Consider the following 14,368-nt stretch of genomic DNA (forward strand, 5'->3'; position numbering starts at 1 on the left):
AGAGTCCAGATTTCTCTGTGATTCTTGGATTGTGGGCTCCTGTGAACCTGAGATTCTGGGTGTGTCTGAGTTCTTGGAAGTCAAGCTCCTCTGAGACACTCAAATACTAGTGTGACCCAGTTCCTGTTATCCTGGGATCCTGTTGTCCTAAGATCCTGGGCATGTTACAGTGTGTGGAAGTGGTGTTTCCTTTGAGGACCATGGAGTTGTCTGGTCTGTTCGAAACCAAGGTGAACCAGAACTGATCAAAAGAAACCTGAGCCTCTGGTCAGGAAAGGCTCTGGTGTCCTTGTTCCTGTTGTCACGGGCCTGTCACTATTGGATTGGAGCAGATGTTGTGTCCCACTCACCAGTGATCCTAAGATCGCTTGGGCAGTCCTCTAGGGACCGTGGGCATGTCCGCCCTCTTTGCGCCCTAGGTGATCTGGTGCTGGCACAGACTGGAAGGGACTTTTGCTTGATTGACTTTCAATTCATTCTTTTCTACTTTGGCTTCACATGCCTACCCCACCCTCACCCCCTTTTGTGGTTCTGAGGGTTAACAGGGCTCCTCCCCCCACTGAACCACATCCCAAACCATGCACATCACATGGACTGTCGAAGTCTTCCAACACTGACAAATACCTGCAGAAACCATTCAAAAGGAGGAAGGGTGCGTTTTGGTTTAAAGTTCCCAACCTCGGTTAGTTGGGGCCGTCGCTCTGAGCCTGAGGCCTGTAAGAGTATCCCAGCCTTGGGAGCCTGTGGCTGAAGCTGCTCTCCTCAGAGCCGTCAGGGAGCAAAGTAGAGGAAGGTGGAACCCGGGCCGAGTCTAGCACCATAGACAGCAACCTGTGTCCTCCAGGTAGCTTTCTGCCACATTCCCAAATAGCACCACCGCCTAGGGACCACGCCTTTAACAGGTGAGTCTGTAGGGGACATCACAGCTTCAAAACCTACAGAGCCCTCTGATGTCTTGCAGTGCTCTGACAGATTTCTTCTTTCTTTTGTATTGCTTTGCTCCTCTGGAATTTTAAAAGCAGAAAGAAGTAACCGTATGTGCTGGGAGTTGGAGGTGTGTGGACTGTTCGCCGTTTACAGGGACAGTTCACTCTTTTTTATCATGTAATGGTGGCATCAGAGAATCTGGAATGGAGACTTTGCCCTACATTGTGTCTCTGTAAGTTGATGTACATTAATACACATGTACATTTTACATGTGGACAACTTCATGACCGTGTTACCACAGTCAAGACATACCTACTCCCTTCTGAAGTATCCTTGTGCGTATGAATACTTAACATGACATATCCCATAACAAATTATAAAAATATAATATTTGTATTTATTCTCTGAGAATTAAAATTACGTTTCTTTTTGTTCTGTTTTAACTTTTTTTTTTTTTTTTGGTAGTATTGGGGGTCGAACCTAGGGTCTCATACCTTCCACCAGGCTCCAGCCTGAGCTCTTTCATAGCACATACCTAAGTGCACACCATGCTGTTCACTGGAGAGGCTTCATCGTGTATAGTAGTGTATGTATATGAGTTAAGTAGCCCCTAGCCCCTCCCCCACCCCAGGCAGCCATCATCCTTTACAGTGCTCACTGCTCACTATGTGTGCTCACTGGCCTCCCTGCTGCTCTGCTTGCTGGCTCGTTGCACAGCAGACACAAGGACAATTAGACCAGCACGCACAGGCTCGGGAGGTGATTTACATTCATCTATTGAACACTTTGGTGTTCAGTTCGACTTGCAAAATGAAGGTTTGCTTTTCCTGAAGGACAAAGGACGTATTTGCTATGCAGCTTTCCTCTCATTGGAGCTATGAGAGAGTTTATATTATAACAACTGTTTCCCCAATTTGAAATGATAAAATGACTTCATTTTCTACCCAACCCCAATTTTAAATAAAATATTTATCTTTATTCATGTGTGTACCCATGTGTGTATCATCTGCCATGGGTATGCAGATGCCATGGAGTGCAGAAGCAGGCATTTGGGTCCCTTGGAGCTGGAGTTACAGGCGCTTATGGTTGGGTGCTAGGGACCAAATTCTTGCCCTTAGAAGCAGCAGTGAGTGTTCTTGACAGTGACCTCTCTAGCCTCTCCCTCCTTTTTTGAGGTACTTTTAGCTTACTCAGTAGGGACAGTAGTAGTAAGATATCAATTGAACTTGCAAGTACCTTGAATTAAACTACGGTTGACAGTTACTCTTCTTGATGGCATGGCTTTGATCTTGATGCCTCTTTATTTGGCGGTGGATTTGCCTTGAGTGGGGTTTTCTATCAAGTTGGTAAGTTTCGGCAGGCACCGATGGGAGTGCTGGTGTGTGTGCTCAGGAAGCTTCTGCTGAGTACAGATGAGTTCAGACTCAGACAAGAAGTCGGACATTCCATTACTGAGCAGTTGCATATAGGTTTCCTACTTAGAAATAGAAATAAGCTTCTCTATGGTAAAGTTTAGGGAATAAGCTTTTATTTCAGATTACAGACCAGGTTAAGAAGCTAAAAGCATATGTAACATAAACCCCAAACTCTCAAGTACTGTGTATAATGTCAGTGATTCAAAATTAAACCCCAAAGTTTCCAATAGATTCTTGTAAAATTTGTAAGTAGGATTTTTTTTTGTAGATTCCAACATATCTGTACAGATACTTGAGTTTGTTTGTTTGTTTTTGAGATAGGGACCTGTTATATAACTCAATCTGACTTTATAACCTGGCACGATGTTAGGTTTTCCTTGCCGTAGTCTTCTGAATGTTGAGGTTACATGTGTGTGTCACAGTGTCAAGGTCACTATGGTTTTGATTCATTTCACTAATAATCATGGTGGGCATTTTTTCATGTGCTCCTTGGCTGTTCGTAGATCTGGGAGGACGTTGCCATCATTGCTCCACCTCTGAGCTTCATCTCTACCCCTATTTGTCCATTTTTTAAATGCATTTTTTTAAAATTTTTATTTATTTATTATATGTAAGTACACTGTAGCTGTCTTCAGACACTCCAGAAGAGGGCGTCAGATCTTGTTACGGATGGTTATGAGCCACCATGTGGTTGCTGGGATTTGAACTCCAGACCTTTGGAAGAGCAGTCGGGTGCTCTTACCCACTGAGCCATCTCACCAGCCCTTAAATGCATTTTTAAACATTTAAAAAATCAAACATTGTTTCTTTTTATTGTATTAATCATTGTACATGTGGACATAGGGCTGGCACATAGGATGTTTCTTACGGGTACATGTGGTCTCCTGAACAAACCCACTCCACCCCCATCAACACTGTTTACTGTCTTACAGATTTATGTCGTCTACACATATGTGATTTTGCTCATGTATGTAGAAAATCTAGATGCTGCATATAAGAGAAATCCTGTGATAGTTGCTTTTCTGAGAAGGCTTGATTTACTCACTATGCTTAGTTATCTCCAGTTGCCTGTAATGACATAACTTCTGTGGCTGAGGAAGACTCGCTGTGTGCACAGCACATTTTCCTCATCCTTTCTTCCCTGGCATCCCTAGCTTAGCTGCTGGGAATCGTCTGTGTGGTGCACTGGCTTACAGTCTTTCCAGCGGATACCCTGCTGCATAACAGGGTTATTTAGCAGGTCTGTTTTCAGTTTTTTAAAAATGGATTTTTATGCATGGATTAAACACATTGGTGATTATCTCTGAGTCACCAATAATGCATCGGTATTGAATTAAGGAAAGACTGTTCCCTTGGTGTGATTTAACCAAGAATGGTCCAGATTTGAATTCTCTATGTTCCCTGAGCATTCTGTCCTTTGTTGTGTGATCTGAATCTGTGCCTGCCTGAAAGCTGTCTTGTTAATATGTCCCCGTGTCTGTGTCTTCTGTGTCTGTCAGTTGTATGAGCTGCATGGCTATGCTTAAACAAAGGCTTCATTCTGTCTTTCTTCAACAGCACAGAAAGCTTCACTGGGGAGGAATGGGATACTTTACAGAGTTTTACAAGGAATGAAATCACTGGCTCCATCTGATGGAGACACTAAACAGTACTAGAAACATTGTTGAGCAATCAGTATCCAGGCATCTATGCATGTTTCACTCAACCTTTTTGGTAGATTTTTAGATCATTGCTTCCAGTCTCTGTTCTTGCTGCATTCAGCAAATGATACACATGCATCGTTCTGAGACAGGGGCATGGACAAGTATGTAATTTAAGATTGCAGCTATGCATTAGCTTAGATTGTAAAAGCTAATTCCCTGAAAAGCCCAAGGCAAGTGTGATGCCTGTTACATTGCTCCCTTAAAGGCAGGTTGCACAGCTGGAGCACAGTAGGCTAGCCTCAAGACATAAGGGACCTCATGTATGTTATTAATTCTGGCTACACAGTCGAGAAAGAGTTGCAGACTCTGAAAATACAGTATTTTCAGGATCTTGGAATGGCTTTGTTTGTTGTTTTTGTTTTGAGGCAGTCTTACTGTGCAGCCTTGGATGGCCTGGAACTCGGAGATCTGCCTGCTTCTGCCCTCTGTAGTGCTAGGATTAAAGACATTATTTTGCTACCAAGGGAAGGAAGTTTTTTGTTATTTTTTTTTAAATGGTATTTTTTTTAAAGATTTATTTATGTATTTTATGTATGTGATTACACTGTCACTATCCCCAGACACCAGAAGAGGGCATCAGATCCCATTACAGATGGTTGTGAGCCACCATGTGGTTGCTGGGATTTGAACTCAGGGCCTCTGGAAGAGCAGTCAGTGCTCTTAACTACTGAGCCATCTCTCCAGCCCCCGGGAAGGCAGTTTTTAGTTTACTGCAGAAATTCCACTGGGTTCCATAATAACAACTGGTTCACCTACAGTGTAGGCAGATAAGGCGTCCCTCTTGTCTACATCCTCCCAAACTTTTTAATTTAATTTTATTTAGTTTTGTCAGAATGAAGATATTTTTAGGTTGTGCATAGTAGTCACTTTTCCCTGTGGAGAAGTAAAAAAGACACCTTTAACCACGCTCTTGACAAGCTACTAAGGAAATAAATTGAAGATCAAAGGTCCCTGGGTGAGCAGGTAGTTTAAATTGTTCAACAGTATCTGCTCACAGATTTATGATAGAGAAATTTGATTGAATGAGAGAAGCAAAGAAAGTTACATTTTGATTACAAACCTAAAAGGGAAATTATAAGACTGTCTTCAGCTGTGGGAGTATGCCTACTTCCTTATTTCTTTATTTACTGTGTTCTTGTACCCTGTGAACTGGGAACAGAATCTTAATCTATTTTAATACATTTTTGTGTGCTCAATATTGTGCCCCCCCCTTCTTTAGTGTATTTTTGTGTGTCTTTGTGTGTGTAGGCAGCTAGTTTAGGTATGTGTGTCTCTGGCTGTGTGGGTATGGAGGACTGCCCTGGGTGTTGTTCCTCTGACATTTTCTACCTCTTTCCTTTTGGGGGGGGGGGAGAGTGGGGTGGAGGTAGGTGAACATGTAGTTTTCCACAGGGCAGTAGCTTACTGAGTAGGCAAGGCTGGCTGTCCACCAAGCCCAGCTCTGCAGCCTCAGCACTGCCACAAATACGCATCGCTACACCTAGCCTTCATTTCAAACATGGGTTTGGGGGCTTGAACCCAGATCCCTGTGCTTGTACTGCAGGTACTTCACCAACTGCAGTGTCTGCCCAGCCTTTGCTCTCTTTTCCTAGGCTTTGTCTTTCACCGTTCTCTTTGTATCTTCTCTGCGTATGTAGACAGAGCAGCTGCAGTTACTGAACAGGTGGTGGCTTCCTGGTGTGTCAGGGGCTATGTGATAGTGTTTTGTGCTGACAGGGTATTTGTGATTTGCTGCAGCTGCAGGTCCCAAGAATCTTTGTTGATGATAACATAAAGATCTAACAGATTAAGAACTACTGTTCCTGGGCTGGAAATGTAGCTCAGTTGGTAAAATGCCCGGCATGAAATGAGCTGGTACTGACTAACATGTAGTCTCGGTCTGAAGGTGAAGGCAGAAGTTCAAGGTCATCTCAGGCACATGGCGAGTTTGAGGCTAACCTGACTGAGTTTGAGGCTAACCCTGCCTTGACACCCAACACTGTTCTCGGACAGACTGGCGGGAGGGATTTGGTGGCCTGGTCAGCTTCCTGTGCTCCTGTGCTTCCTCGTGATTACGTTTGGGTGACTCTGTTTTCCTCTTGTCTCCTAGCCACTTCCTGAGAAGTTTGTGGTGAAGGGCGTCGTGGATCGCTTCTCAGAAGAGTTTGTGGAGACCAGAAGAAAAGCGCTGGACAAATTCCTAAAAAGGATTACAGATCACCCTGTGCTCTCTTTCAATGAACACTTCAATGTGTTCCTCACTGCTAAGGTACAGGCAGAATTTTGTGTGTGTTGCCGTAAATGCTCATCCTCGGGCTCCTCCATCACTGCTTTGCTCTTCCATGAGCCACTTCCACACGTGGTCCCCTGAGCTGGGCATCACAAAGGCCCTCAACTTTCCTGGTGCCCATTGCATTGGCACCGTTTCTTTTAGAATCCAGCAGGATAATAGGCTGCGCCCCCTTTGCAGCAGCAGTGAAAGTCAGTATTCTCACTTACCAAAAGCAGAAGTGCCCATTAAGCACTTCTTGGCAGTGTTAGTGGGTTGGCAGGCTTACCAACAATAGGCACAAAAGAGAAAACATACCGAGTGTTTGGTAAGAGTGTTCTTCAGGGCTGGCAAGATGGTTCAGTGGGTCAAGTATTCACGGCAAAAGCTTAAGGAGCCAAGTCCTCTCTTCAGGGCCCATGTAAATAAAGGTGAAAAGACTCAGTTCTACAAGGTTGACCTCTGACCTGCACATGCCTGACATTTACACACCAAGGTGTGCACAAAGGTCCTTGCACCCACAGAGTACCAGGGAACCAGCAATATTAAACACATAGAGGCCTCTCCTCGAAAGAGGAATTAGCTGTTTTTCAGCCAGAAGACTGGGAGAGGACATTATTAACCAACTGGTGACATTTTTTTTCTGTCCGTAGAGGTAGACCTCACCCACCTTTTGCTGTAGAGACAGACCTCACCCAAATCACCCAAAAATGTTTATCCCACCAGACTGTTAATCTTTAGTTCCCAGTTTATAGAACCCATTCTTAGGGGAGATGTCACTTGTACTTTCTGGCCTCTGCTGTGTTGGCCAGAGACCACAGCAGATTCTAAGCCTTCTAACTACAGAACCCACCCCCATGTAAGGCAGTGTCTGTGTAGTCATGCCTTAAGCTTTATTGTACACCTGGAATTGGAGTGACTTTCCTGGAAACTTTTTCCCAAACTGTATTGTGTTTTAAATGTGCTCACAACAAATGACCTGGCATCAGACTCCCCAGGTTTGAGCTAGGTTGATAACTTTTTTTTTTTGGTTTTTCAAGACAGGGTTTCTCCGTGTATCCCTGGCTGTCCTGGAACTCACTTTGTAGACCAGGCTGGTCTTGAACTCAGAAATCCGCCTGCCTCTGCCTCCAGAGTGCTGGGATTAAAGGCGTGCACCACCACACCCGGCGGTTGATGATGTTTTTATTCTGAGATTTTATTCTTACCTGCTCACAGTCACTTCCCTGCCTGAGCACCTGCAGAGTGGCACTCAAGAACCTTGAAAGTAACCAGCTTCTCTTTTCAGACAAGGAAACTGAAGTTCAGGGAGATTAAACTTGTTCAGTCGACATCACTAGGACTTGAAGTCTGGTCCTGTGGCTCATAAGGCCTCCCTTTCCAGCTCACAAGGCCTGGCCATTGCTCACTGACAACTCGGCTCCTCTGTTCCAGTCATTTGCCAGAAAAGCAGTTGGCTTCCAGTGTGTTGCTAGAGACTGTTGAAGCTCAGGTTGCTTGTTCACTGGCGTTGTGCTTCACTTGCTATTGGCAAAAGTGACCTGAAATCTAAGGCGGTCCACTCATGCTGTGCAGAAATGGGGTCACATGTTCAGACTCTCAAGCTCTCAGCTTCTCCCAAGCCAACCTATTCAGTTCCAGATCCGTGTAGTCAAGCCATATATAATGACAAAGGTGTTGAAGTTTAGGTTTTGGGTTTTTGGTTTGTTTGGGGTTTTTTTTTTGGGGGGGGTGTTAAAATTACAAGAAAACAGAGACATGTGTACAAATACAGCTGCTGACATTTAAGGCTCCCAGAAGATTTTGTTTTCTACTCATGGAAACTACCTGGCAATGTCCAGAAGTTTTTGTTTTTAGCTTCAGTTGGTGGCTGCCCATGCACTAGCCCCCCCCCCCCTTTTCAGGTTGAACCTGTTTAAATGTAAGCATTTCTCAGCATACTGATGCTTGGGCGTGGTTCTTCCAGTTTCTTATTTTCCCAAAGTGTAGTTTGGCTCTGAGGTTGCAGGTCCTTTGTTCCGAAGCCCCAGGCCATCCTCATTACTGGATGAAGTAGGAGAGGGCTGTGGCGTGGATTCCTGGTCATTAGGACTCAGCATGAAGAGTGAGTGGGAGATTGTGTGTATCTTGGAGAGAGATAAATTGAGACTTCTGGACTAAATGGTGTGACAAAGATTTTATTTAAAGATGTGGAATAAGGTCCCGCAGTGTCTCCATCAAAATCCAGTTTCATGCAAAGGAGTGTAAGAGAGTAGCCCTAAATCAATGACTTCTACTTGGGCTTGGGATGGTGAACATGTTTAATTCTAGCACGTGGAAGGTGGAGGGAGAAGGATCAGGAATTCATCCTCAGCTGTATAGTGACTTGAGGGCCAGCCTGAGCTCCATGAATCCCTGTCTGAAGAAGCAGAGCTTTCTGTTCTTCGAGAGTGGAAACACTGCACTCATGAGACAGCAGCTCTGTTTCTCCCCACTAACTCTCCTGTGTTTTCCTTTAACATACTGTTGTGTGAACTTCCCTGGAGGGAGATGTCAAGAAACATCTATTATTTCCCAAGACAGGAGACCTATGACAGACCAATACAATGATTTCTCCAGAGCTGAGACAGTGAAGTGTGTTATCTACAGCCCCCAGGGAAGGGGTTACTTGCAGGAGCATGTGTGACTGAAACAGCCTCACAGCCGTATCACCCCAGTGTAGGCCATGCCTTCCCTGTAGTTGCACAGATAGATGAACACCCCCCCACACACACACCGCAACAGCTTCTGTGCTGTATGTAAGCTCACTCCAACTACAAAGGAGAGCTATGTACAGCTGACAGGGAGGTAGAGGAAGGGACGGCTAGAGTCTCAGGTTAGGGTCTGATGATCTTCCTCCTATGAGGAGCAACTTCCTCCTATGAGGTGCAGCAGGCCTGATCTTGACAAGGATCCCTTGGGTAGTCACAGCTGCTAGATTCAGGCACTAAGCTGGGAAGGTGTCTTAGTCAGGGTTTCTATTCCTGCACAAATATCATGACCAAGAAGCAAGTTGGGGAGGAAAGGGTTTATTTGGCTTACATTTCCATACTGCTGTTGNTCACCAAAGGATGCAGGACTGGAACTCAAGCAGGTCAGAAAGCAGGAGCTGATGCAGAAGCCATGGAGGGATGTTCTTCACTGTCTTGCTTAGCCTGCTTATAGAACCCAAGACTACCAGCCCAGAGATGGCACCACCCACAAGGGGCCTCTCCCCCTTGATTACTAATTGAGAAAATGACCCACAGCTGGATCTCATGGAGGCATTTCCCCAACTGAAGCTCCTTTCTCTGTGATAACTCCAGCTGTGTCAAGTTGACACAAAACTAGCCAGTACAGAAGGGAAGTGTTTTATAGCATGCACCAAGGCCAAGATCTTAGATGAAGCACTTATAGGCAGCATTTACAAGACAGCCCTCTTGGTGATAGCATGCCCTCATCCCAAACTAGACATGTCCCCAAGAAGAAGCCATTGGTGCTAGGAGACTCATGGGAAGTGATGGGAGCAGGAGGCTTGTTCCCTCGACTGGCTGTATACACTTTGGTTGTTGCTGTTTTGAGATAGGGTCTGTGGTGGTTGGAATAAGAGAATGCCCCCTCCCCCTCAAATGTACGTTCATACATTTGAATGCTTAGTCATCAGAAAATGGCACTATTTGAAAAGGATTGGGAGGTGTGGCCTTGTTGGAGGAAGTGTGTCATGTGGGCTTTGACATTTCAAAAGCTCATACCAGGCCCAGTGTCTGTCAGTCTGTTTGTCCCCCAACCCCCACCAGTGGATTACTATTAGGAGCTATCTGTCTGTCTGTCTGTCTGTCTGTCTTTTCCAGTGAATCAGGATGTAGCTCTCAACTGCTTCTTTAGTACCATGCATGTCACTGTGCTCCCTACTATGACAATACTGGTCTACATCTCAGAAACTGCAAGCAAGCCCCAGTTGAATGCCTTCTTTTGTAAGAGTTGCTTTGGTCCTGGTGTCTCTTCACAGCAGCAGAGCAGTGGTGATGGCAGGCCTCACTCTGTAGCCCACGCTAGCTCGAGCGCCTGATCCTTAGTTCTCAGTCCCCACGACTGGAATGATCCGCATGCACCACCAGCTCAGCCCTAAGAGCTGTTTGCTTGTTTGTTTAGTGGGTTAGCTTGAGGCACAGAGTCTTACTGTGTAGACCAGGCTGGCCTTGAACTCACAGAGATTCACTGCCTCTGCCTCCTGAGTGTAGTTAATGCCAATTGTAACCTCAAGTTTTTCCACGCATCCACTTTGTTCCCAGAAAGAGTGACTCTGAGATGTATTTCATAAATAAATGCCTAAGCCAAAGCTTTGCGTGTTCCCCGACTAGCTCTTTGCTTAATTGCTTATTTATTCTATTCTAAGCCATGCCATGTGGCTGGTTACCTGCCCTTCAGTTTCCTGTGACTGTCTTCTGTATCTGGGGCAAATCTTTTCACGTCTGACTCTATTCCCAGAAATCCTCTCTGTGTACTGGAACTCACACCCCCGTTTCCTGCCTAATCTGGTAGGCCATAGACCTTTGTATTGACAGGTGGATACTTCCACACATAGAACAAAGGGAACATAGGTTCCCTCTGCACCTCAGTGCTGGAACCGAAGGCGTGAGCCACTATGCTGGGTGCTTTGTCTTTTAAAATTCAGACACAAGAGGTTTAAAGGCCCAACCCATTTCCCATTTTTGCCTTTACCCACAGGAAATTCTGATTTCAAATGCGTCTACAGTGTCAGTCCTGCAGTGGGTTTTCTAGCAGTGCTTCTGTGGCTTCTCAGCTCCCGCCCCTCCCCCTCCTCCCATGGCTCCAGGTGTGTTTGAGTGAGGAATGAGATGACCCTCGGGCATTTAATTTTGTCCTAAAGACAGCACAGGGTCTGTCAGAGGTTTTTAAAAATTGTGTTAGGAAGAATGTTGCATTTAAAGATGGGGGAATATTTGACTAGAGGAGCGGTTCTCAACCTTCCTGGTGCTGGGACCCTTTAATACAGTTCCTTACGTTGTAGAGACATCCCCCCCCCATCAAAAACTACTTTCGCTTGTACTTCATAACAGTAATTTTGCTGCTGTTATGACTCGTTATGTTTGATATGCAGGGCCCTTGTCTAGAGGTCGTTTGTCACACCTCCCAAGGGGTCATGACCCACAGATTGAGAGCCACTGGACTGGAGGGTCTAGGGTCCAGCCATGTTGACAGGGAATCTAGGCATGAGCTTGTGGATATCAGTCTGGGGCAGTCTACTGTAGAATATTCTCCTTCAAGCCACCATCTTGTCACAGTAGCTGTGACTGTTTTTAAGAGTAGGGCCTGGTGACTACTGATACCCCATCGTAGGAGGATGGGCATGTTTGCTGGGTGGGGCTTTGTTGGACCCTCACGTCATCTCAGCCACTCCCCCTTTTACTTCACAGATAGATGTATATAATTCTTCCTAATTGCGTGTGGCCTTATGGCCTTGGGAGATGCTAGTGTGTATAGACTCTGGACATTTAGCCGAAGAGAGATTCTATCTTTGCAGCTTTGGGGAAGTCATCATCCATGCTAGGGTGAGACTTTCTTGTGGCATGGCTCCTCAATTTGGACTAGATTTGTATTTTGGTTTGCTCTATAAGGGTAGGGAGATGTTTGTTTGACCTCCACAGGAAGAGAGTTCCCACAGTGGGGCTATGACGTGTACATGGCCCTATCAGCTCCTGCTTTTTAGTTCTTCTTTTCCAGTGAGGCACTGCCTTCAGAAGCTGGTTCCCTTAGCCCTGGCCGTGTGACTGAGGTTGTGTTGTTGTCTGCAGGACCTGAATGCCTACAAGAAGCAGGGGATGGCATTGCTGAGCAGAGTGGGTGAGTCAGTCAAGCACGTCACCGGAGGCTATAAGCTGAGGAGTCGGCCTCTGGAGTTTGCTGCCATCAGTGACTACTTAGACACTTTTGCACTCAAACTGGGGACCATTGATCGGATAGCCCAGCGGATCATCAAAGAAGAAATAGGTGAGCTCTTTGTTGAGATTGATGGTGTCCATAGTGGCAGGAATGGCGTTCATTTCACTGTGCTGAAGCAACCTACAGACATTCTGCAGTGACAGAACCAGGCCTTATTCTGCTTACAAACCAGATAGAGCCCGGCGTGGTGGCGCACACCTTTAATCCCAGCACTTGGGGGGCAGAGGCAGGTGGATTTCTGAGTTCCAGGCCAGCCTGGTCTACAGAGTGAGTTCCAGGACAGCCAGGGCTACACAGAGAAACCAAACAAAAACAAAAACAAAAACAACAAAAAAAACCCAAAACCCAGATACAAAGAGGGGAGGGCTGGTGGTGCCTGGAATGCATTTTGCACTCAGTCCTTTGTCTTGCACTCAGCATGGTGTTTGCTGTTCCTATGCCCTCGACCACGGGGCTGATGATTACAGAAATAAACGTAGCTGAGAGATGGCTCGAAAGAAGAGTGTGGCGCCCGCACTTGTCAAGGTTATGACCCAGCGAGCTTTTGAACTGCTTCTCCCTGCCCCACATCGCTTCACATCCTCTCTTCTGTCACCACTGCCTGTCTGCCACCTACTGTCATGGTCACTTACTTAACCTTGTCCCCTTCCACAGGTGTGGGCAGACACCTGAACAATGTGACAGCCATGCTGAGACTTGAAGTACATTACACAGGCCTGTTCAGTTAAACAACAGCGGCCATGGTCTGTCAAATGACAGGAACCCTGAGACAAATGGAGGGCTGGGTTTACTCTCGTAGGGGTGAAGAAATCATTTTTTTCCTTATTCCCTGAAACCACTGATAGGACCATTGAGCAAGGGAGCGAGTTGCCTCTATGAGACCACATCTCTTTCCGTAGCTTGTTCCCATAATCCACTGTTTTTCCATTGTGACTGATTTTTTCCTTTTTTTTTTTTTTTTTTTTTTAAAAGAAAAAACCACCCTCAAGTACTAGAGATATAACTCAGGTTAAGAACACCTGTTACTCTTGAAGAGGACTCGAATTCAGTTCCTAGCACCTGCATTATGGCTTACAACCATCTATAACTCAGGGTCCAGGGCCTCCCCCATTGCTTTGCAAAGAGTTTCACTTACAGGATCATGAGTGGGGTAATTATTTTTGAAGAAGTTTGTTGGATTTGGCTCTTAACCATCTTCTCCCATAAAGTATTTTGGTTCCTAGTAACAAGAATCCCAGATTTGTATGTTATGATAACTTATATTAGCCATTAGGTGTTAAGAAAATGTTAGGAATGTATTACACTTAAAGGGAAGTGTGTCCAGGAAAGAAGGAAGCCAAGGCTGTGTGTCCTAATGTCGAGGTCTGGGCTGTGGCTCCCGAGTCAGCCACACCAGTGGGTGCTCCTCTGCCAAATTCCGATTCCTCTCTTCCTCTAGAGTACCTCGCAGAGCTGAGGGAGTGTGGACCTGTGTATTCCACGTGGAGCGCCTTGGAAGGTGAGCTGGCGGAGCCCCTGGAGGGCGTGTCAGCCTGCATTGGGAACTGCTCCACAGCCTTGGAAGAGCTGACAGATGACATAACAGAAGAGTTTCTGCCTGTGCTCAGGGAATACATTCTGTACTCTGACTCCATGAAGGTAAGCTGGCTTGCTTTTTGCACACTCACCAAGAGCCTGTGGATTATTGCCTGTTTGCATGTGGTATACATCCCTTTGTAGTTGAGAAGACTAATTGCCAAGGTCCTATAAATAGGACATGGTGAACAGAGGGTGTGAATTAAGTGAAGGAACAGGTTAGAAGACATTTTCTCAGTGTTCTTTTACTGTAAAAATAAAATAGCTCTGAAACAGGAGTGGACGCTGTGGAGGAAGGATGGTCAGATAACTTTGAGAATTAAAAACACAATTTGTTGGGGCTGGAGGGATGGCTCAGTGGTTAAGAGCACTAGCTACCCTTCTGGAGGACTTGGGTTCCGTTCTCAGCACCTACATGGTGGCTCTCAATTGTTGTAGGTCCTGTCCCCAGAATCCTTTTCTAGCCTCCTCAGCCCACGGACCTTACGTGCTGCATAGACATAGTGGGAAAAGCACCCATATGCCTAAAAACTTAGTTT

General features: G+C 45.7%; 1 protein-coding gene across 1 annotated transcript in view; it reads left to right on the forward strand.

The window, feature by feature from the left end:
- Positions 1-14,368, forward strand: part of Snx30 (sorting nexin family member 30) — a 96,744-nt gene that overhangs the window by 69,757 nt on the left and 12,619 nt on the right. Inside the window, exons 4-6 of the mRNA XM_021200259.1 lie at positions 6,135-6,293; positions 12,107-12,302; positions 13,693-13,892. Coding sequence (XP_021055918.1) covers positions 6,135-6,293; positions 12,107-12,302; positions 13,693-13,892 — 555 coding nt within the window. The remainder of the gene's footprint in view (positions 1-6,134; positions 6,294-12,106; positions 12,303-13,692; positions 13,893-14,368) is intronic.

Source organism: Mus pahari, chromosome 6 (assembly GCF_900095145.1).
Source record: "Mus pahari chromosome 6, PAHARI_EIJ_v1.1, whole genome shotgun sequence".
NCBI lineage: Eukaryota > Metazoa > Chordata > Mammalia > Rodentia > Muridae > Mus > Mus pahari.